Below are 24,174 nucleotides of genomic sequence, written 5' to 3'. Positions count from 1 at the left end.
GTTTTTACTGTACTTACCCACTAGTGATCCATCACCGACATGTTACAATAAAAAAACAATCAAGGTATACATTTTTTTGGTCCATATCTGACATGGTACTCAGTTTGCCTGTGGTCAGTTACTGAAGTGGTACACATAGAAACAATCCAGGAGAGATAACTACTTGTGGTCCATTACTGACATGTTACACATACACTTCAACACCGTTATTTCGAACACCGATAATCCGAAGTCACCGCTATTTCGAAGTATTTTTCCGGTCCCGATTTTGGTTCTTCTTTGTTTAATGTAAAATTTCATTGTTAATCCAAACTTCGTTAAACCGAAGAAATCGTTAATTCGAAGTGATTCTGTCGGTCCCAACACTATAATTCGCACCTAATTATCAATCTTTAATCCGAAGTCAAAACTGCAAAATACTGAGCGTAATTTCACACCTTTGTCGTGGCGCGTCAAAAGCCGATAATTACACCTTTGTCGTCTGCGCGAACGCTGGTGTTCAGAGAGACATTGCGTATTATTAAAAAAAAAGGTTAATTAATTTCCGAAAATGTATTCATATGTATGTAAGTCTGATAATTTGTGCTATTCGTTTTATTAAATATGTTCTGTAAATAGAGAAAAATAAAAACAAGAATAAGAATCGTTATATTCCCCCGTTTGTTACTTTCTTTTACCGTTTGTTACGGTTCTTTAATCCGTTAATTCATTTCCAAAAAATGTATTCGTCTGTATTTACATGTATGACAATTTGTGCTATTCCTTATATTTTATTTGGTCTGATAATTTGAGATATTCGTTATATTTTATATGTTCAGATAATTAGCGCATATTCATTATATTTAATATGTTCTGTACTTAGAGAAAATATAAAAAGAAGAACAAGAATCGTTTTATTCCTTCGTTTGTTACAAGTAGAAATCTATTGCAATCTGACTAGTTTACTTTTTTTAAGTAAACAACTATTAATAGTAGCGTTTAACTGAACCATGCGAGTTCCACCACGTTTTATTATTACAGAATCCTCAGAAGTCGTCTTTCAAATGTTTATTTCGAATTATCGTTAATCCGAAGTTTTTTTAACGGTCCCGACAACTTCGAAATAACGGTGTTGAAGTGTAGAAACAATTCATGGGAGATAACTACTTGTGGTCCACTACTGACGTGGTACACTTAAAAACAATTCAGGGGATACAACTAATTGTGGTCCATTACTGATGTGGTACACTTAGAAACAATTCACGGGATTCAACTACTTGTGGTCCATTACCAACGTGGTACACTTGGAAATGATTCAGCGGACACAACTGCTTGTGGTCCGTTACCGGCGTGGTACACTTATATATACTATTCAGGGGAGACAACTACTGTACAGGCTAATAAGTGACAAAACTTTTTGTGTTTATGTTATTTTTATGCTTATATGAAGTCTCTTGTATGCGAACTAAGGTGAAAAGTGTCATCCCTTATTAGCCTGTGTGGGCTGCATAAGATAATATGAGGCAAACCTTTTTTGCACATGCATTTAGCCTAGTTTTTTTTCTAGATGGTAGCTCATTAATGTTTTGTATTCAGCAGAATGTGCTATGCAATGTGATTCTAGGCATTAGTATTATTTCTGGACAACAGAGATTCAAATGGGTAAATCACTGTCTATAAAGTGTTATTGTGTACTTTGGCACTGCCAATAGGCTTCTGTTGTGTGGTGTTGATTGGTCTTGTTAGAATTCCATTGAACAAACATGGCACTGTACACTGAATGTCTAGACTTCTCATTATGTGTCGCATATTGTTTGAGTGAAGCTGGCCCTAGCTGGTGTTCAGCTGTGTTAGAATCTGCTTGAAAAGAATTGAAATGAGTATGTACGCATGTTTAAACTATAAAAATTATAACTAAAACATATTAAATTATAACTATACAGTTAAAATAATATATTTTCAATTAATATAATATACAAGCTATCACTGTGAAGAATAACAGACACTTAAAAGGAAGAAATAATTAATTATAATGTGCAATGCATAACCCAAAAATAGGATCATAAATGCCCTGTAGTATATCATTAGGTAATTTTTTACATTGATACTGGTATGGTACTGGTTAACTTTTATGATTGGAACGTTTAAGCAGTCAAACATGTCATTAGGTTAACCTCTGTACTTAGTTCATCTGTATACTGCATTCTGGTGTTCATCTGTATACTGCATTCTGGTGTTCATCTGTATACTGCATTATGGTGTTCACCTGTATACTGCATTATGGTGTTCACCTGTATACTGCATTCTGGTGTTCACCTGTATACTGTATTCTGGTGTTCACCTGTATACTGCATTATGGTGATCACCTGTATACTGCATTCTGGTGTTCACCTGTATACTGCATTCTGGTGTTCACCTGTATACTGCATTCTGGTGTTCACCTGTATACTGCATTCTGGTGTTCACCTGAATACTGCACTCTAGTGTTCACCTGTATACTGCATTCTGGTGTTCACCTGTATATTGCATTCTGGTGTTCACCTGTATACTGCATTCTGGTGTTCACCTGTATTCTGCATTCTGGTGTTAGTCTACGTGCAGATTTTTGCGAAAACAACATAGTTCATTGGACCTATGGCTAGAGGTAACATTAATGGCCCAATCAGCATTCCTCCCAAACCCTTGTGAAAAGTACCTTAAAATAACAAATAAGTTCCTTCAAGTCTCACATGTGTGCCTTTAAACGTCTGTATGATGTCCCTAGTTAACCTGTGTAATTCTGCACCATATGAGCCCGTTATGAGGTCTGGAAAAACTGGCATTCATGCATGTGCATGAATTTTCTTCCCACATAAGCCTGTGTGTCCCCACAGGCTAATCAGGGACAACACTTTCTGTCTAAACTGGATTTTCCCTAAGAAGAGACTTATTTAAATAATAAAATTTGATAAAAGTGGACAGTGTTGTCCCTGATAAGCTTGTGCAGACTGAACAGGCTATTCGGGGATGACACTTAATGCATGCACATCCATTAACCCATTTATGCCTAGCGTCTAGAAAAAAGGCCTTGGCAAACAGCATAGACCCAGATGAGACGCCGTATGATGCAGCGTCTCATCTGGGTCTGCGCTTTTTGCTTAAAGGAATTTCTGTAAGAAATATTCTTAATATAGAAATAAATATACTAGACATCCCTAATTTTGGAAATAAATTGATCCATTTTAGAAGGATGGGAGAGCCCACTAGGCATCAATGGGTTAATATGCTAACTATTACTCAGTTCATCTGGAGATTGTATTCTCTTGTTCGTCTGTTTGCAGGTTGTGTATGTACCGACGCCTTCTCCAAGTCGCGAGCTGCTCCTACAGCACCAGATCTCACAGACACAGCAGCCCTGGGGCTTTCCCGCCCGTGCCACGCCCTGTTACCAGGGAAACATGCTCGACCTGCCGCCCCAGATCCCGATCTCAAAGGACGGGGAAGAGGGATATATAGAAAGTCAAAAACAGTTGATAAAAAACAAACGGAAGTTCATCAATGATCAACTTGTCCGGCCTCCTCCGAATAAGACTGTTCACGATCGGGAGAGTCCGCCCCCGTATTGTTCAAAAACGACGAGCTTAGAAAATGTAGGTAACCCTGGAAACACTAGAATAGTTAGAGACATGGATGGGTGTCCGCGAGTCCAGCGCTGCTTTAGCATGTCAGTCAATGAACGAACGACACCTACGTCCGCAAACGGACATAAAGACACGTCAAAGTATGGTCAAAAACCTACAGTTGCAAACACTAATAATAGGACTTTGTCTACAAATTTGAGAACGGAAGATTGTCCTGTGCGAACTGTAAGACATAGTTTTACACCAAATATTCAATCAGACAGACCGCCAGACTATGAAGTCTTTTGTTCTAGTGATAATAATAATCAACGTAGTTTACATGTGGATTCCGTATGATAGGGCAACAGAGATGGGCAATGTGCCCTCGTGTATGTATATAATGTGCTTTCAAAGACAAGAGTGAGTGCTAGCGAAGTTGTGCATCGCCACCAGCAGGTCCCTGTCGCTTCCAAAGCATTTGGGGCTCTGGTGTTGAAGATAGTAAATTATACAACAAATTATATAGATAAATATATATTATATTATATGTACACTAACACTGTCAGATGTGATAGGCCAAAGGAATTACCCTCGGGCCCTGCGCTGCTATCTAGTGGATATGAGTCACTCCCTGTAAAAAGGTGGTTTAATGCATGTGCGTAAATTGTCCTACCAGATTAGCCTGTGAAGTCCGCACATTCTAATCCGACGACACTATCCGCTTAAACTAGACTTTCTTTAAACCCAAAATATTATAAAAGCGGAAAGTGTGTTGCCTGAAGAGCCTGTGCTGACTGCGCAGGCTTATCTTGGACGACAGCACATGCATCAAGCCCCATTCTCTTAGAGCAATGCTCAGATATTTTACAAAATCGCTGTTGATTGTTATGTTGCTTCTGAATATATCAACAAATTTGGACTTGGCGTTGTTTACGTCGTCGGTCTCGGATATCTGATCGTCCGATTCCTGCATGCTTGACTGACTGGGGAATACGTAGCCATTTCATCGGGAAAAGAGCACAAAGCATCATGGTCAAACCGTTTTTACTTAAAATCTTCACCTAGGGCAAATATTTGTGTATGAAAACATGTGTTGTTGTTTTGTTTTAATTTTTTGTAATCAATGCAGGTGCCAAGATAAGTGATGTAGTGAGTGCGAGCAAATTTGTATGTCCCCCAGTCTATACTTGGGGACATATTGTTTCTGCACTGTCTGTTTGTTGGTTTGTTTGCATCAAACTTTAATATTAACCATAACTTTTGCAATATTGAAGATAGCAATTTGATATTTGGCATGCATGTGTAGCTCATGGAGCGGTACATTTTGAGTGGTGAATGGTGAAGGTCATCCTTCAAGGTCAAATATATGGGGGGGGGGGGAAACACAATTTTTTTTTTAGTTTGTAGCTTTTGCAGAACACTCAAGACTGAATGGCTTCATGCTTGTCACTGTTGATATTACTGTATTTTTTGCTAACAAGCAAATTTCTGCATATTTCTTAAGTTCAAGAAACTAATGTTAAGCTGTTTCAATTCTGTCACCCTCACAGAATTATTTTTGTGACCTGTTTAATTTTGTCCTATTGTTTGAAATACATTTTAGTGTTTACTTCTAGTTATTTATTACATATTTATATACTTGTGTAAGTTAAACTGTTGCAGTTAATTTGTTATATTTTGTTAGGCGACCAATTACAAGCTACAAAGTTTTGTCAGCATTATTTAAGACTAAATTATTCAATGCTTTAATTCAAACGCAATTATCAGCCATTCAGTAAAATGGTTCAGATGCTTTCATAATATGTAGCTCTCTTGAGGCTGTCATTTGTGTTTGAATTCCGAATGGTGTCTTATATTGTCAACGTGGATCATTTGTGACAGTCATTGTTGAACATTTTGTATTATGCATGATGTTCTCATAATATGCTCTTCAGCTGTTGTGATATTTCATTTTTTGCATCCGCTTACATCTTCTTAAGACATTTCGTTTATTAAAGGACTCTTAATACATCATATAAGAACATGAAATGATAAGTATACAATGAAATAATCATATAGATTATATAATTAAAATAAAACAGGACATGTAAAAAAAAAAAGGAAAACGATTTATTCATGCCATCAATAACTAAAAATGTTTGAAATGATCAAGCTTCTGTAAGTAATTGAGCTTTGCTTTATGAAAACTGGGCTTAATACATTGTCCCAGACTATCTTGTGCAGTTTGCACAGGCTTATCATGGAAGATACTTTCCGCTTGTATGGAATTTTCTGTTTTAAGAAAGTCTGTTTTGAGTGAAAATTCTGTCTAGAAGAATGCGCAGAGCACAGGCTAATCTTGGACAACACTTTATGGACATGAATTAAGCCCTGTATTCAAAGAGCCCAGCTCAATTATTGTCCATGGCTTGCACATTAATAAGACAGGTAGAATGCAAGGGTATATTACTCCTATATATATTTGTGGACAAAGTCTCTTAGTTGTATTTTTAAAGACAACAGAATGTTGGTCTGCATGTTAGTTCTAGTGCTCAGTTCTTTCCCTGATTCATCTATTCATCATTATGTTCTAAAATGATATGTGCAACATGTCTTTTGTTAAGTTGCCAATAAAATCAACTGGAAAAGAAGTTCTAAATGTGTAATTTGTAGTTTGAATTGATATGTGGTATAAATATTTTTTTCCCACACTGATGCCCATAAGACCTGTGTCTTGCAAAAATGGGTCTTATGCTGAATATGCTGCCAACATTGCTTCAGCCCAGCTTAACCGGAAACCTTGCTTGACCGTAAAGCTTGCGACAAGCCTGCGCTGGCTGGGTATTACATAAGACTCATTAGACTGCGCTGGCAGGGTATTACATAAGACCCATTAGACTGAGCTGGCTGGGTATTATATAAGACCCATTAGACTGCGCTGGCAGGGTATTACATAAGACCCATTAGACTGCGCTGGCAGGGTATTACATAAGACCCATTAGACTGCGCTGGCAGGGTATTACATAAGACCCATTAGACTGCGCTGGCAGGGTATTACATAAGACCCATATGACTGCGCTGGCAGGGTATTGCATAAGACCCATTAGACTGCACTGGCAGGGTATTACTTAAGACCCATTAGACTACGCTGGCTGGGTATTACATAAGACCCATTAGACTGCGCTGGCTGGGTATTACATAAGACCCATTCGACTGCCCTGGCAGGGTATTACATAAGACCCATTAGACTGCACTGGCTGGGTATTACATAAGACCCATTAGACTGCACTGGCTGGGTATTACATAAGACCCATTAGACTGTGCTGGCGGGGTATTACATAAGACCCATTAGACTGCGCTGGCTGGGTATTACATAAGACCCATGAGACTGCGCTGGCTGGGTTTTACATAAGACCCATAAGACTGCGCTGGCAGTGTATTACATAAGACCCATTTTCGCATGATGCCGCTTAAATCTTCAACAGTATGGCTTACACCGTTTTACTTTTATTCATGTGCATAGTAACTGGAAAAAAAATGTTTATACAGGTAATCAACGCAAAAGAGAAAATTATTTCTTTAAATATTTGATACAAATGCTGAATTTTTTAATTGTTTATGTTGACTTTTTATGCCCCCCTTCGAAGAAGAGGGGGGATATTGTTTTGCACATGTCGGTTGGTCGGTAGGTCCGTCCACCAGATGGTTTCCGGATGGTAACTCAAGAACGCTTAGGCCTAGGATCATGAAACTTCATAGGTACATTGATCATGACTGGCAGATGACCCCTATTGATTTTAAGGTCACTAGGTCAAAGGTCAATGTCACAGTGACTCTAAATAGTAAAATGGTTTCGGGATGATAACTCAAGAATGCTTAGGCCTAGGATCATGAAACTTCATAGGCACATTGATCATGACTGGCAGATGACCCCTATTGATTTTTAGGTCACAATGTCAAAGGTCAAGCTCACAATGACCCGAAATAGTAAAATGTTTTTCGGATGATAACTCAAGGATGCTTACGCCTAGGATAATGAAACTTTATAGGTACATTGATCATGACTGGCAAATAATCCCTATTGATTTTCAGGTCACTTAGTCAAAGGTCAAGGTCACAGTGACTCGAAACAGTAAAATGGTTTCCGGATGATAACTCAAGAATGCTTGGGCCTAGGATCATGAAACTTCATAGGTACATTGATCATGACTGGCAGATGACCCCTATTGATTTTCAGGTCACTAGGTCAAAGGTCAAGGTCACAGTGACTCAAAACAGTAAAATGGTTTTTGGATGATTACTCAAGAATGCTTACGCCTAGGATTATTACACTGCATAGGAACATTGATCATGACTTGCAGATGACCCCAATTGATTTTCAGGTCACTAGGTCAAAGGTCAAGGTCACAGTGACTCTAAACTGTAAAATGGTTTCCGGATGATAACTCAAGAATTATTAGGCCTAGAATCATGAAACTTCATAGGTACATTGATCATGACTTGCAGATGACCCCAATTGATTTTCAGGTCACTAGGTCAAAGGTCAAGGTCACAGTGACAAAAAACGTATTCACACAATGGCTGCCACTACAACTGACAGCCCGTATGGGGGACATGCATGTTTTACAAACAGCCCTTGTTTTATCTTTGCTGTAATTTTATTGCTATTGATAAATGCTTCTCACTGAGACACAAATGAGGAATAATAAAAAGTCTGATTGTAATTAATATCAACATATTCTCAATATAGGATTGACTCTTTTTACTCAATCCTTTATCCCATACATAAGCCTGGTTTAAAAGAGGACTGAATTCTATTCACTGACATCGAGGATCAGGTAACATATGCTTACTTTGCATTTAAGAAACTATTATGTGTTAATGCATGAAAGCTGTAGTTTACTAAATCTCATAGGTCAAGCAGGCATTACCTTTGTAAGCTGAAGAAATTCCCCTACCCCCACCCACTCTCCCTTCACTTGCCAATATAAGGTCTAAATAGCCTTGTCCTGTGAAAACTAGACTTCATGCATGGCAAAAAGTGTTGTCAAAGATTAGCCTGTGTGGTCTATTTATTAACCCTTTCAGTGCGGAAACCGAATTTTGAAGGCCTTTGCAAACAGTTTAGATCCTGATGAGACGCAACAGAACGTGGCGTCTCATCAGGATCCAAACTGTTTGATATTCTGATAGTATTCTTTGAAAAAAATCGAAGTAAATGCTAATTTTAGAAATTCAGCAGACGACATTTTAGCAGACAAAAAATTTCCCAGCATGCAAAGGGTTAAATCCATACAAGCAGACTGTGCAGGCTAATCTGGGATGTCACTTTACGCACATGCATTTTACCCTGTTTATAAGGCCATATGGTTTAATGATCCACCCCTAACTACTGCCATGCCCCTTTTTCCTGTCATCTATGTCACCATGACACTAGGCCAGGTCCACACAAGGTGTTGTCTTGGATCCTGTAGCATCAAAGTCTTCCCACCAATAACAAATTACTGTTCTGTTGAAAAATATATATGTCCATTCCCATTTTTTTCCAGAAGTAATCAACTTGTTGAATATTAAAAAGGAAAGGAGTTAAATATGTGAAATATTTAAAGGAAAGGAGTTGTATAACTGGTATTAATTATATGTTAAATAGTAGATATTGGTTGTAGTAGTGCTTTTTTGAACACCGTATCATAAATAACATAAACATACGCCTTGCTCTGGGATAATGGGGTTAAACACAATTTTGTAAAGTGTTGTTCCAGATTAGTACGTGCAGTCCACACAGGCTTATCAGGGATGACACTTTCTGTTTTTAACAAGGTTTTCCGAAGGAAAAACTGGTTATTAGATTGGCAATGCTGGCGGGCGGAACAAGCTTGTCCAAGCCATAACTTTTTCGTTCATTGTCGGATTTTAAAATCATTTGGCACATTTGTTCACCATCATTAGACGGTGTGTCGCGCAAAAGAATAACGTCGATATCTCCAAGGTCAAGGTCACACTTTGAGTTAAAAGGTCAAAAATGGCCATAAATGAGCTTGTCCGAGCCATAACTTTGTCATTCATTGTGAGATATTAAAATCGTTTGGCACATTTGTTCACCATCATGGGACAGTGTGTGGCATGAAAGAATTACGTCAATATCTCCAAGGTCAAGGTCGCCAAAACTAATAATAGGGGGCTAATTATAAATAATCAATTAGTTTGAGTTGTCTCCCTTTATCAGACTTTTTTTCACATTGAAAACCTGGTTTTGTGACAATTTTTGTCCCTTGTTATGTTCTTTTCTGAAAGGCAGTCTCTTCTTCGTGAAAATCCAGTTAAGTCAGAAAGTGTCTTCACTGAATAACGTGTGCAGTCAGCACAGACTTATCTGGGATGACATTCACTACACATGCATTAAGTATTCAAGTTTTCCCAAAGGGAGGCTCATAGGATCTTAAACGAGACTAATCCAAGATGTCCCTAATTGTTTAGTAAACTAGTCTGCAGGACAGTGGCTATTAGATAGCCCGACATTGTTCATTCTGAGAAAACAGACATTTTGAACTGACTGAGATGTACACCTTACAAAGGTAGTGTCATTGTGAAACTTAAGTCAGTTGGAATGTTCTGTCAAACTTCATTCATATGATCATGAGTATAGGTTTTCATGTGAGGATATTCAAATGTGATCTGCTTGTGAACAGTCGAAGGGGCGGGTGTGGGGTTAAATGACTGCAGTGTTACATGGTTAAATGACTTCAGTGTAACATTGTTAAATGACTGCAGTGTAACATGGTTATATGACTGCAGTGTAACATGGTTAATCAACTGCATTTTAACATGGTTAAATGACTGCAGTGTAACATGGTTAAATGACTTCAGTGTAACATTGTTAAATGACTGCAGTGTAACATGGTTATATGACTGCAGTGTAACATGGTTAATCAACTGCATTTTAACATAGTTAAATGACGGCAGTGTAACATGGTTAAATGACTACAGTGTAACGTGGTTACATGACTGCAATGTAACATGGTTAAATGACTGCAGTGTAACATGATTAAATGACTGCAGTGTAACGTGGTTAAATGACTGCAGTATGATGATTAAATGACTGCAGTGTAACATGGTTAAATGACTGCAGTGTAACATGGTTAAATGACAACAGTGTAACATGGTTAAATGACTGCAGTGTAACATGGTTAAATGACTGCTTTGTAAAGGCATGTGAAATATTGTTAGCATGTGAAATATACACAGTAAACTGATTGTTAAGTTTCTGACATCCAATTTAATAGTGGTTGTGGTGTACTGAATACAAGGCATTAAAATTGGCTGACTCGTCACATTCATATTTTTCAAATTTCATAATTAATGCTTTAAAGCCCTGGTTGCGTGTTTATATGGAAATAGCCTGGTGTTTGTATAATTGTTTTTGAAAATGCAGAAAATATTGTGATGCTGAATTTATTCAAACATTGACTGAAGACTATGAAAGGGGTCTTTGATTTATTCAATAGAAAATAATTTTTCTTTGCTCACCTGAGCACGTTGTGCTCATGGAGAGCTTTTGTGATCCCTTTTTGTCCGTCGTCTGTTGTGTGTTGTGCGCCGTCAACATTTGCCTGTTAACTCTCTAGAGGCCACATTTATTGTCCAATCTTGATGAAATATGGTCAGGAGATTGGTTTCAATGATATCTTGGATGAGTCAGAATAGTTACGTTTGCTTGAAAAACATGGCTGCCAAGGGGCGGGGCATTTTTCCTTATATGGTTATATATGGTTATAGTAAAATCTTGTTAACACTCTAGAGGCCACATTAATTGTCTGATCTTCATAAAACTTGGTTAGAAGATTCATCCCAATAATATCTTGGATGAGTTCTAAAATGATGCCGGTTGGTTGAAAAACATGGCCGCCAGGGGGCGGGTCATTTTTCCTTATATGGCTATAGTAAAACCTTGTTAACACTCTAGAGGCCACATTTATTTTCCAATCTTCTTGAAACTTATTCAGAAGATTGGTCTTAATGATATCTTGGATGAGTTCGAAAATAATTATGTTTGCTTGAAAAAAATGGCTTCCAAGGTGCGGGGCATTTTTCCTTATATGGCTATAGTAAAATCTTGTTAACACTCTAGAGGCCACATTTACTGTCCGATCTTCATGAAACTTGGTCAGAAGATTCATCCTGATAATATCTTGGACAAGTTCAAAAATGATGCCAGTTGGTTGAAAAACATGGCTGCCAGGGGGTGGGGCATTTTTCCTTATATGGCTATAGTAAAACCTTGTTAATACTCTAGAGGCCACATTTATTTTCCGATCTTCGTGAAATTTGGTCAGAAGATTTGTCCCAATAAAATCTTGTTATCTCAGGTGAGGGACTTTGGGCCTTTCAGGCCCTCTTGTTGAAGAAACTTCATCTATTTTAACATTCTAGTTTGTTTGAATATGATAAGTTTTTATATACTAGTATCAGAAATGAATTTGCAAAAATTAATGTATGTTTTTTGGATCATGTTATGAACAATATAAGAATAACTTATATTTTTGATGATAAGTTGTTGATTTGTTATTCTTTTTGCCATTGTTCTTATATGATGACTGCATCAGCTAAGATATTTAGTTAGAAATCTTTTTTAAATATGGTAAACACTATTCAATTACAGTAAGAATTTATGTTTTTTTCTTATTCAACTAGAAAAACATTGAATCACCTGTAGTTGTAGTTTTAAGCATTAAGCAAACATGCCCCAAGGTGATCTGTATTTTTGCTTGATCTTTCCCAGATATTGTAAGATTTTTCAGACAGCAGTGTCCCTTTACCACTTAAATATTTATTTTTACGCATTTGTTATCCCTTAGAAAAATTAATTTAAGACCTTTTTTACTTAATTTAAGTTTTAAAGGCTTCATCTCCAACCCTAAGATACTGATAAGCAGCAAACAGAATAAAACCTGAACAGACTGCAAGTCACTCGCAGGCTGTTCTGGATTAATGCATGTTGCAAAGGCCATTTTCACTTTGCTGCTTATGGGGGAAAGGGTTAATATGCAGATCAGTGCAGCTTTAAATGTAGCCATTCACTGTATTTGTTGCCTTGAATTACATTATTAAGAATGAATGGTACACTATGGATATTCATGTTTACTTGCGTTAAATCCTGATGAACATGATTGACAGAATAAACATTTTTTGTTAATTTTGTGTCTTAGGTATATGAATATTTCAAGGCATTGTATTTTATGTCTTAGGTATATGAATATTTCAAGGCATTGTATTTAAAAAATGAGTCTCGCTCTGCAAAAAAGGGGTTTAATGCATTTTGCAAAGCTATGTTTCATATTAGCCTGTGCAGTCTGCACTGGCTCATCTCAGGCAGCACTTTCCCCATGTATGGAATTTTTTGTCAAGCAAAAATCCAGTTTAGATGGAAAGTGAAGTCCGTAATTAGCCACTTAATTATAACTTAATTTGTTATGTTACAGATTATTTTGTTAAATGATCATCAACTAACAATGTTATTCTTTTATTTTGCTTTCCTTGGGCATTATTAATTTTTATATTGCACTAAAACTATTTCATTATTGTTATCAGTAGCAAAATTTTATAAATATTGTACTTAGTGTGTGAAATGGTATCCATTTACTATTTTTTTCTTGCTGGCAAAATTTAAGAATGTTTATGTTAGATTTCTCATCTGTTTATGAAGACAGTACACCCTATTTGGAATTCAACTTATAACTAGTTTCAATCTTTTACTGTTAAGTGATCTTGTGTCGCATGAATTTTCGCATTCTGAAAAAATATGAGATTCACTTTTCATTTTCATAAAAAGCGTACATGGTGTTTGAATCATACTCTTAACTGTTCCTAAATGTGCAGCTATTCTCAACTCTTTTCTATGAGAGCAATGGGCAAATGATTGGTGGTGTTTGCGTTAGGAAGTGCTTGGTTTTTTTACTTGTCACTGACTGTATATCAGTGTTTTATTTATTTTTTGTCATGTGTAATGACAAAATTTTGCAAGTTATAGTTACTTTTTTCATTACGTTTATTACAGTTTTCATTTGTTTGGAAAATAATGTATAATTTTATCTGTTAATCTGAACAAATGATATTTTAAATATTGCGATATGAGCAATGTTGCCAATTATTTGTTAAATTAACTTTGCCCAATGCATGTTTTAGTCTGTAAAAGCAAATCTTGATGTCATTGGTTCTTTTAGGTTTTTGTAAGCTGAAGTAAAGGTACTTGTTCTACGCAACTTATTTATTATACACGTTAGAATTTAGCCTTGGTCTGGGAAATAGGGGTGTAACACATGTGTGTAAAGTGATGTCCCAGAAATAGGGGTGTAACACATGTGTGTAAAGTGATGTCCCAGGGGTGTACCACATGTGTGTAAAGTGATGTCCCAGGGGTGTAACACATGTGTGTAAAGTGATGTCCCAGGGGTGTAACACATGTGTGTAAAGTGATGTCCCAGGGGTGTAACACGTGTGTGTAAAGGGGTGTAACACATGTGTGTAAAGTGATGTCCCAGATTAGTCTGTGCAGTCCACAATGGTAAATCAGGGACGACACTTTCTGACTGAATTGCATTATATGCTAAGAAGAAACTTCCTGTAAATGGAAAATACTACTAATGCCGAAAGTGTCCACCCTGTTTAGCCTGTGCACATTGCGTAGGCTAATCTGATACGACACTTTAAACACATGCATTACAAATTTCTTTCCCAGAGCTAGGCTCATTTATTATACACGTTAGATTTCTAGTTCAGTTATGTGTGTTTGTTTTTTTGTGGGATGCTCATTTTGTGCAGAATTCAGGTTTAAACAGGTTGAGCCATGTTGGTTTCTAACATGCTTATGGTTCACATGTCCCTTGTTGCATAAACAGAAATAATAAAAAAAAAAACAATTGTCAAATATTTGAATGCTTCTTTGTTTATTATGGCCCCCTTCGAAGAAGAGGGAGTAAATTGTTTTGCACATGTCGGTCCGTCCGTCCGTCGGTCCATCCACCAGATGGTTTCCGGATGATAACTCAAGAACGCTTAGGCCTAGGATCAAAGGTCAAGGCCACTGACTCAAAACAGTAAAACGGTTTCCGGATGATCATGACTGGCAGATGACCCCTAGCGATTTTTAGGTCACTAGGTCAAAGGTGAAGAATGTAAATCTTGATGAAATCTAGGTTGGGATTGTATTTGGGTCATCTGGGGTCAAAAACTAGGTCACTAGGTCAAATCATAGAAAAACCTTTTGTAGACAATAGAGGTCATAGTTTTCATCTAATCTTAATGAAATATGGTCAGAATGTTTATCTTGATAATATCTGATTTTGGATCTTATATGGGTCATCTGAGGTCAAAAATTAGGTCACAGGGCCAATTCTAGTAAAACCTTGTGTAGATGAAAGAGGTCACAGTTTTCATCATATCTTAATGATATTTTGTCAGAATGTATTAATTAATGAAATCTGGCTTGGGATTGTTTATGGGTCTGATAGAATTTAAGTTGATGTAGCAAGGTTAGTCAGGTGAGCGATTCAGGGCCATCATGGCCCTCTTGCTTTACCAAATGGGTGCCTATTTACACAAAGAGTTAATTATCAGCCTTAATTGGAATTTGTTATTACGAATTTTGAAGTGGTCATTGCGTGTTTTACTGGTTAATAGTTACATTAAATCAAATGTATGCAGCGTTTAACAAGTTATGTGATATTTATAATAGTATTTATGAACCTTCATATCAATATTCACATTTTTATCTTTGTAAAAAGTAAAAATTTTGCCATCAAACTTAAACATATTAACTGTATGGCTATTTCGAACTTTCAACTGTCAAACTTAATCGACAGTTCCAGTGTTCAAGTGTATAAGATAATAATTGAATAAACAAATGTGGATAGATACAGATGTAGAATGGGAACATTTTGTGTTCAAATACAAGAGTTCTTCACGTTTATTAAATGACAGAATTGAATTCTGACTGACAAAATTAATACAAGTAACAAGTGAAATAGTCATCATTTATTTCTACCCACAAAATATTTCAAGGTCAAAAATAAAGGAAACAGACTAGACACATGCCTCATTTCATTTTCTTAGCAATTTTGGTCTGATAATTTTCTGCTTTTAAAAATGGTTAAACTTTCATCAACTTAATACATGTTTTATATTGGTAATTCAAGAAAGAAAAGACTATTCTCTATTGACTCCATCTGAAAAGTATAAAATGCTCTCAGTAGCGTCCTAAGATTTAATCACCTGACTGAGAGACACAAGTAAGGTAAGTACTCACCTGACTGAGGGACACAAGTAAGGTAAGTACTCACCTGACTGAGGGACACAAGTAAGGTAAGTACTCACCTGACTGATGGACACAAGTAAGGTAAGTACTCACCTGACTGAGGGACACAAGTAAGGTAAGTATTCACCTGACTGAGGGACACAAGTAAGGTAAGTACTCACCTGACTGAGGGACACAAGTAAGGTAAGTACTCACCTGACTGAGGGACACAAGTAAGGTAAGTACTCACCTGACTGACGGACACAAGTAAGGTAAGTACTCACCTGACTGACGGACACAAGTAAGGTAAGTACTCACCTGACTGAGGGACACAAGTAAGGTAAGTATTCACCTGACTGAGGGACACAAGTAAGGTAAGTACTCACCTGACTGAGGGACACAAGTAAGGTAAGTACTCACCTGAATGAGGGACACAAGTAAGCTAAGTACTCACCTGACTGAGGGACACAAGGAAGGTAAGTACTCACCTGACTGAGGGACACAAGGAAGGTAAGTACTCGCCTGACTGAGGAACACAAGGAAGGTAAGTACTCACCTGACTGAGGGACACAAGTAAGGTAAGTACTCAAATCTATAATAACCCTAAGACCAATAGACACAATTGGACGTATATGATATAAACCAGCAGAAAGAGAATGGCATAAACTAATCTAAGCATAATTCCTTAATATTTAAGATATACCTCAATAAGTTGTGAATAAAATGTCTTTTACACATCATTATAGGAAGGTATACATAAGTCGCGTTCTGTGAAAACTGGGTATAATGCATGTGCGTAAAGTGTTGTCCCAGATTACCTGTGCAGTCCGCACAGCCTAATCAGGGACAACACTTTTCGCCTATATTGGATTTTTGCTAAGTAGAGACTTCATTTAAACAAAAAATGTCATATAAGAGGAAAGTGTCATCCCTGATTAGCCTGTGCTGACTTTACGCACATGCATTATGCCCAGTTTTCTCAGAACACGACTCACATCATTGAAGCAGCACAGGCATGGGCCATCGGTAGCTCACTAGTTTTACCCATTGAACCCCTCTACCAGACACACCAAAACTTAAATGCTTGAGGTCTCCTGTATCTTTGCAACCAAGAACACACCCCCCTCTCACAACTTCTTGGCCATCTAGGCAGATGGAACTACCTGGAACCAACAAAAATCCCTGCAGTGAAATCACATTTTAGTCGGTCTGTGGGAAAACTGGGCGTAGCATGCTTGGTTTCCCATAGGGCATCTCATTATCCAAATGCTTTAAATTTGTAGCCCCATTACTATCAATACTTCATGCAGAGAGTATTATTTTAAGTTACCTTTTATTTTAAAATGTGACTTTAAATTTGTGATGCGATTGAATCTTTTGTCACCCCGCCAAAATGTTTTCTGAGGGGAAAGAGTAATTGGTCCCGTCAATCTCCGCGTCCGTCCTTTTGTCCCAAACTTTGTCCAGAGCATAACTCAAAATATATTCAATGGATTTACTTTAAACTTTGAACATAAACAGATGGCTACTAGGAGAAGTGCAGTGACCAAGAACCATAACTCTATTTACCTTAGTTACTGCATTATCTCCCTTTATATAATTTCAAAGTAAATTATTGTCCGGTGCATAACTTTAAATCTACTGAAGGAATTTTCTTGAAGCTTGAAATATAAACAGATGGCAAGTAGGAGAAGTGCAGTGACTAAAACCATAGTTAAATCTACCTTAGTTTTTTAATTATATCCCTTTATTTAATTTCAAAGAAAAGTTTTATCTGGAGCATAACTCTAAATCTATTGAAGGGATTTACTTGAAACTTGAAATATAAACAGATGGCAAGAAGGAGAAGTGCAGTGACTAAGAACCATAACTTTATCTCCCTTAGTTTTTTAATTATCTCCCTTTATTTAATTTTAAAGTAAATTTTTGTCCGGAGCATAACTCTAAATCTACTGAAGGGATTTACTTGAAACTAGAAATATAAACAGATGGCAACTAGGAGAAGTGCAGTGAACATGAACCATAACTCTTTCGGACATAGTTTTTTAATTATCTCCCTGTATTTTTTTTATATTTTTTTTATTTATATTTTATTTGTAATTTTAATTTATATTTAATTTAATAGTTAATATTTTAGCTTTTCAATTTTTAGCTCCACTGGCCAAAGGCCAGCGGGGCTTATGTCATGGTCCTGTGTCCGTCGTGTGTGCGTCCGTGCGTTAACTTTTTCTTTAAACATCTTCTCCTAAACTACTGGTTCAATTCTGATGAAATTTCTCAGGAATGTTCCTGTGGTGAACCTCTTTCAAATTTGTTCAAATTATGCCCCTGGGGTCAAATTTGACTTTGCCCCTGGGGGTAAAAAAATTGAACATTTGCTTATATATGGCCTATTTTGTGCAAACTTTATAAATCTTTTTGTCAAGAATCATTGGGCCTACGGCTACCAAACTTGGTATGTAGTGACATCTTATAGTCCTCTACCAAATTTGTTCAAATAATGCCCCTGGGGTCAAATTTTACCCTGTCCCGGGGGTCAAAAAATTGAAAATTTGCTTATATAAGGCCTATTTTGTGCAAACTTTAAAAATCTTCTTGTCCATAACCGTTTGGCGTAGGGCTACCAAATTTGGTATGTAGTGACATCTTATAGTCCTCTACCAAGTTTGTTCAAATTATGCCCCTGGGGTCAAATTTGACCCTGCCCCGGGGGGTTAAAAATTGAAAAATTTGCTATATACGGCCTATTTTGTGCAAACTTTAAAAATCTTTTTAACCATAACCATTGGCCCTAGGGCTACCAAATTTGCTATGTAGTGACATCTTATAGTCTTCTACCAAGTTTGTTCAAATTATGCCCCTGGGGTCACATTTGACCCTGCCCCGGGGGGTCAAAAAATTGAACATTTGCTTATATAAGGCCTATTTTGTGAAAACTTTAAAAATCTTGTCCATAACCATTGGGCCAAGGGCTACCAAATTTGGTATGTAGTGACATCTTATTGTCCTCTACCAAGTTTGTTCAAATTAAGCCCCTGGGGTCAAATTTGACCCTGCCCAGGGGGTCCAAAAATTGAAAATTTGCTTATATAAGGCCTATTTTGTGAAAACTTTAAAAATCTTCTTGTCCATAATCATTGGGCCAAGGGCTACCAAATTTAGTATGTAATGCCATCTTATAGTCCTCGACCAAGTTTCTTCAAATTATGCCCCTGGGGTCAAATTTGACCCCGTCCTGGGGGGTCAAAAAATCAAACATTTGCTTATATATGTCCTATTTTGTGCAAACTTTAAAAATCTTCTTGTCCATAACCGTATGGCGTAGGGCTACCAAATTTGGTATGTAATGACATCTAATAGTCCTCTACCAGGTTTGTTCAAATTAAGCCCCTGGGATCAAATTTGACTGTTCCCCTGGGGTCACAAAATTGAACATATGCTTATATTGGGCCCATTTTGTGCAAACTTTAAAAATCTTGTCCATAACTATTGGGCCTATTTCTACCAAATTCGGTATGTAGTGACATCTAATAGGTCTTCACTTAGTTTGTTCAAATTATGCCCCTGGGAACAAATTTGACCCTGCCCCGGGGGTCACAAAAATGAACATATGCTTAAATAAGGCCTATTTTGTGCAAACTTTAAAAATCTTCTTGTTCATAATTATAGAGCCTAGGGCTACTAAATTTGGTATGTAGTGATATCTAATAGTCCTCTACCAAATTTGTTCATGACTCGCAGATGACCCTCTATTGATTTTCAGGTCACTAGGTCAAAGGTCAAGGTCACGGTGACCCGAAATAGTAAAATGGTTTCCAGATGATAACTCAAGAACGCTTATGCCTAGGGTCATGAAACTTCATAGGTACATTGATCATGACTCGCAGATGACCCCTTTTGATTTTCTGGTCACTAGGTCAAAGGTCAAGGTCACAGTGACCTGAAATATTAAAATGGTTTCCGGATGATAACTCAAGAACGCTAATGCCTATGATCATAAAACTTCATAGGTACATTGATCATGACTTGCAGATGACCCCTATTGATTTTTAGGTCACTAGGTCAAAGGTGAAGGTCACGGTGACCCAAAATAGTAAAATGGTTTCTGGATGATAACTCAAGAACGCTTAAGCCTAGGATCATGAAACTTCATAGGTACATTGATCATGACTTGCAGATGACCCCTATTGATTTTCAGGTCACTAGGTCAAAGGTCACGGTGACTCAACTTAGAAAAATGGTTTCCGGATTAAAACTCAAGAAGGCTTAGGCCTAGGATCATGAAACTTAATAGGTACATTGATCATGACTCGCAGATGACCCCTATTGATGTTCAGGTCACTAGGTCAAAGGTCAAGGTCACGGTGACTTAACACAGTAAAATGGTTTCCAGATTATAACTCAAGAAAGCTAATACGCCTAGGATCATGAAACTTCATAGGTATATTGATCATGACTCGCAGATGACCCCTATTGATTTTAGGTCACTAGGTCAAAGGTCAAGGTCACAGTGCCAAATAACGTATTCACACAATGGCTGCCACTTCAACTGACAGCCCATATGGGGGGCATGCATGTTTTACAAACAGCTCTTGTTATATTTTGAGATGATGCTTTACAAAGAAAGATGCTACAATTGTATTTGTTATAAATGTGTGAAAGGCTCTTAAGAAGGAACCAGAGATTATTAACCCTTTGCCAAACACTAACAGGATTTTACAGGTTTGTTGCTGACGACTTTATGAATAATTGTGATAAAAGGAGAAATTGCTCAAGATGAGCAATTTCTCCTTTTATCACAATTATTTCTACCCTACCTGATCATTTCCTTCCGATTCCATTACAATTTAATTGCCGTCTGCAACCTCTTTCAAATTGGGAAAGTCCAGATATGTCGCTTGGTAAAGGGTTAAGGCATTTTGATTTCTATGGGTCTTGTGAATCTGTTTCAAATCAAATGCATAGATTTGATCTTCAGCATCTAAAAATATGTGAACTAGAAAGAACAACAATATCTTTTGGAGAGATAAATGTACCTACTTTATAAGCAAAGGACCTGTGCAACAATTCCCAACTTTTTAGTCTGTTTGGTTAACATGGTATTAACTTTTTCCATATATAAAAATGCTCACCCTTCCAACTTTAAGCACCCAGTGGGACGAGGGATAGAAAGAGAAAGTCACATGCATGAGTACATTTCAACCCATGCGCATTGCACGTTTTTTCGCATAAAAAAACAGTGGAGCGATACAGGGCCATCATGGCCCTCTTGTTTTTATAACCTCCCTTTCTTTCATTTTCATATGTTATTCTCTACAGTATAACTCCAACACTATATAACTAATTGATCCTTGAAATATACCGGTAAATAGATGACACAGGTGCCATGTTTTACAAATATGATTCTACCATCTAAAACAAATATTGTCATACAAGCAAACACATTTCCGCGTATTTGGCACTAATGTGACAAGCTCTTGTTTTACAGGAACATGACTGATAAGTTATTCACAATGATGATTTTTTTGTATTATTAATGGTTATATGTCAGTCTGTTCTGAAAATTGGATGTACTTTTAAAGATTCTGTACTTTCATGGTGATTAAATTCTATTAATGACAAGCATTTATCCACAATCAATTTAAAATTATCAAGTGGAATAAATCTTTTACAGATCTGAAAACAGCAATCTTGAAGTGACTTAAAATGGGAAAATTATTCCGTCATTACATTATAGAAGTGCAAATCTCAGACTCTGCAAATTTTCTGGTGATACAAGCAGTTAATGAAGTCATGCACAGAACTCAATATTCACAAGTGACAAAAACTCTATGATCAGAAGTTTTTCATCACTATAAACCTCTGCAATTCCATGTTGGTCCTCATTATAGAGCCTCATTTACTCTGCCGGGGACCATCCTCTCTCAGAATTCTGCGTGTTTTCAAATGTACACTCGCACTTATTTATTAGTATGTCTAGACAAAAGCCAATCAATGTTGATGACATATTACGTCTGAGAGGGCCACTACCATTTCCATCTTGGTTGCTTGCTTATTTTTGTCGCTTGTCCTCCGAATTTTCCCCTGCAATTTTATGTCTTTTACCAGACTAATGTTGTGCGACACATAATAACTTCATGTATTCTTTGAACCATTTACACTAAGATACGTATTTTGATGTGTATGTAGTCCCTTAGAAAAGTAAATTAAATTGAAGACCTTTCTTACTAGATTCTAGTGTTAACAGATTTATTTCAAACCCTTAGTAACTGATGGGTAGCAAACAACATTCCGTATAATATTACATACCTACATACATACCTACATACATGCATGCATAATATTACATACCTACATCAGGCATTTCCCCAGGATTTTGGTCTAGCACAGCGGAAAGACATGGCGGAATGGGGGTTGATTCAAAAGGGTGCCCATTAAGTTTGTTTTTTTCTCTACATTTTCTTAATCACAAAACACAATACTTAAGAGCTATTTAACCACTTTTTTCTACATGTTCCTATATAAAATACACACTTATTTGGAGCTATGAAAGCATTAAAATTTATTTTATTGTTTGTTTATTTTTCCTCAATTTATTATATTAAAGTCATATTTTATATTATAAAATAACTAAGTCCACTGCCTCATTGTCTGGTCCTTCAATGCTGACCATCACCAGAGCATTGAGGACAGCAGACTTCAGGCGAGCAGAATTTTCTGTGTTTACCCCCTTTCATTGTGCTTAAGCCTACTCGCAGTCTGAAATACGAACAAAATGTAAAATTATTCTGAAATTAGAATGTTTAATCTCATTGACTTAACACTAAGAGATTCTTAAGAAAAAAATCAATTTTCGTTTGTTATTACGTATATTATTGACAGTCTAGTCAAGTACCCAAGGAGCAGTACAGACTTCTGAACGCCCTGATCGGCACATGTGAAGAATACACAAAGAGCACAAAAAACCTACAAAAGGGTGGATTATTTTTTCAAACAACTGCTTTATTTTGAAGTCTAGTATATGTTTATAGAGTTACATTAAGATATGCTTTTGTATTTAAATGTTATAATCTGTAATGTCTAATATTTTATTCAACACACTATCTGTCTGTTTTTAATCATTATTCACGTGCAATTTCATTTGCGTTGATTTCACTACATACTTATAAAAAGTTTAGTTAAGTAAAGATGTTCTTACCTCCTTTAACTTCTGTTACCCATGGACAACATTGGAGAATATTGCTGCCACTGACTCGCTGTTTGAGACGTTTGGTTCGTGGGTTGGACGTCTCAGGATCACTTAAACGTCCTTGACACTTTCACTTTTGCTTCTTTTACTCTCTGACAGCGACGATAATTAGTAGTACTGACAAAGAAATGTGCAATTTGCAGATTTCCCAGACACAGTGACTGGTCGTATATTTGATTGTTTCATTATTGCGTGCATCAAAACTAAAGAAAACTTTGTTGCAGATATTTAGCGTTTTCCGAAAATATTAAATAAGCTATTTGATATGAATGCGTGTTATGTTGGTGCTGTTAATTTAGTAGCGTTTGAGAAAATAGTGTGAACATTGTAAGTTTGCGGGAGAAATCAAGTGAGACTTTTGACTTCAATTAATTGTAAATATAACTTAAATTACGCTGAAACGTATACCGTGTTTTACTAAAATAATATGATTAACGTGACATGAATCTTCTTAATCACGCTTTGTTTTGTTATACTGCAAGTAATAATAAAACACATGTCATGGTCTGTTATTCAAGTACGCACAACTGCAACAAACAACGTTGACTGTTTATTTTGTGAATTGTCGTGTGCAATTAAAATGGAACAGCAACAAAATCAAGCATACCTTTAATTACTCATACGTCACGTGTACCGGTAATAATCGATCATTATAGAGCATTATTAGGGGATACACACCATAATTAACCCCTATAAACAACCCATAAATCGTGCTCGCGTCTTATCAAATCTATTATTATGAACATAAAACTTACAAGAATTGGTCGATGCCAGAATGCAGACAACATTCGGATCAGAGCTTGAAATTGCTTGTAAACTTTTCAAGCATCGCGACGTCATTATCTGAAAATCAAGCGCCGCGGCGTTATAGATTTTGAAGTCCAGGCATCGCGGGCCCGTTGTGCTTACACTGTCTGGGGAAATGCCTGCTACATACATACCTACATACATGCTACATACATATGTATAATATTACATACCTACATACATACCTACATACATACATGCATGCATAATATTACATACCTACATACATACCTACATACATGCATGCATGCATGCATTTATTTCAAACCCTT

The 24,174-nt window shown here is 36.8% G+C and overlaps 1 protein-coding gene across 7 annotated transcripts in view; it reads left to right on the top strand.

Annotated features, from left to right (window-relative positions):
- LOC127844276 (uncharacterized) overlaps positions 1-14,483 on the top strand; it is a 276,480-nt gene extending 261,997 nt beyond the window's left edge. For all 7 annotated transcript variants that reach the window (XM_052374368.1, XM_052374367.1, XM_052374369.1 and 4 more), the window contains one exon: positions 3,300-14,483. In XM_052374368.1, coding sequence (XP_052230328.1) covers positions 3,300-3,935 — 636 coding nt within the window. In that variant the 3' untranslated portion in view covers positions 3,936-14,483. The remainder of the gene's footprint in view (positions 1-3,299) is intronic.
- Positions 14,484-24,174: the final 9,691 nt, after the last annotated feature.

The sequence above is a fragment of the Dreissena polymorpha genome, chromosome 9 (genome assembly GCF_020536995.1).
Source record: "Dreissena polymorpha isolate Duluth1 chromosome 9, UMN_Dpol_1.0, whole genome shotgun sequence".
Lineage (NCBI taxonomy): Eukaryota > Metazoa > Mollusca > Bivalvia > Myida > Dreissenidae > Dreissena > Dreissena polymorpha.
This window is presented reverse-complemented; position numbering and strand designations above follow the sequence as displayed.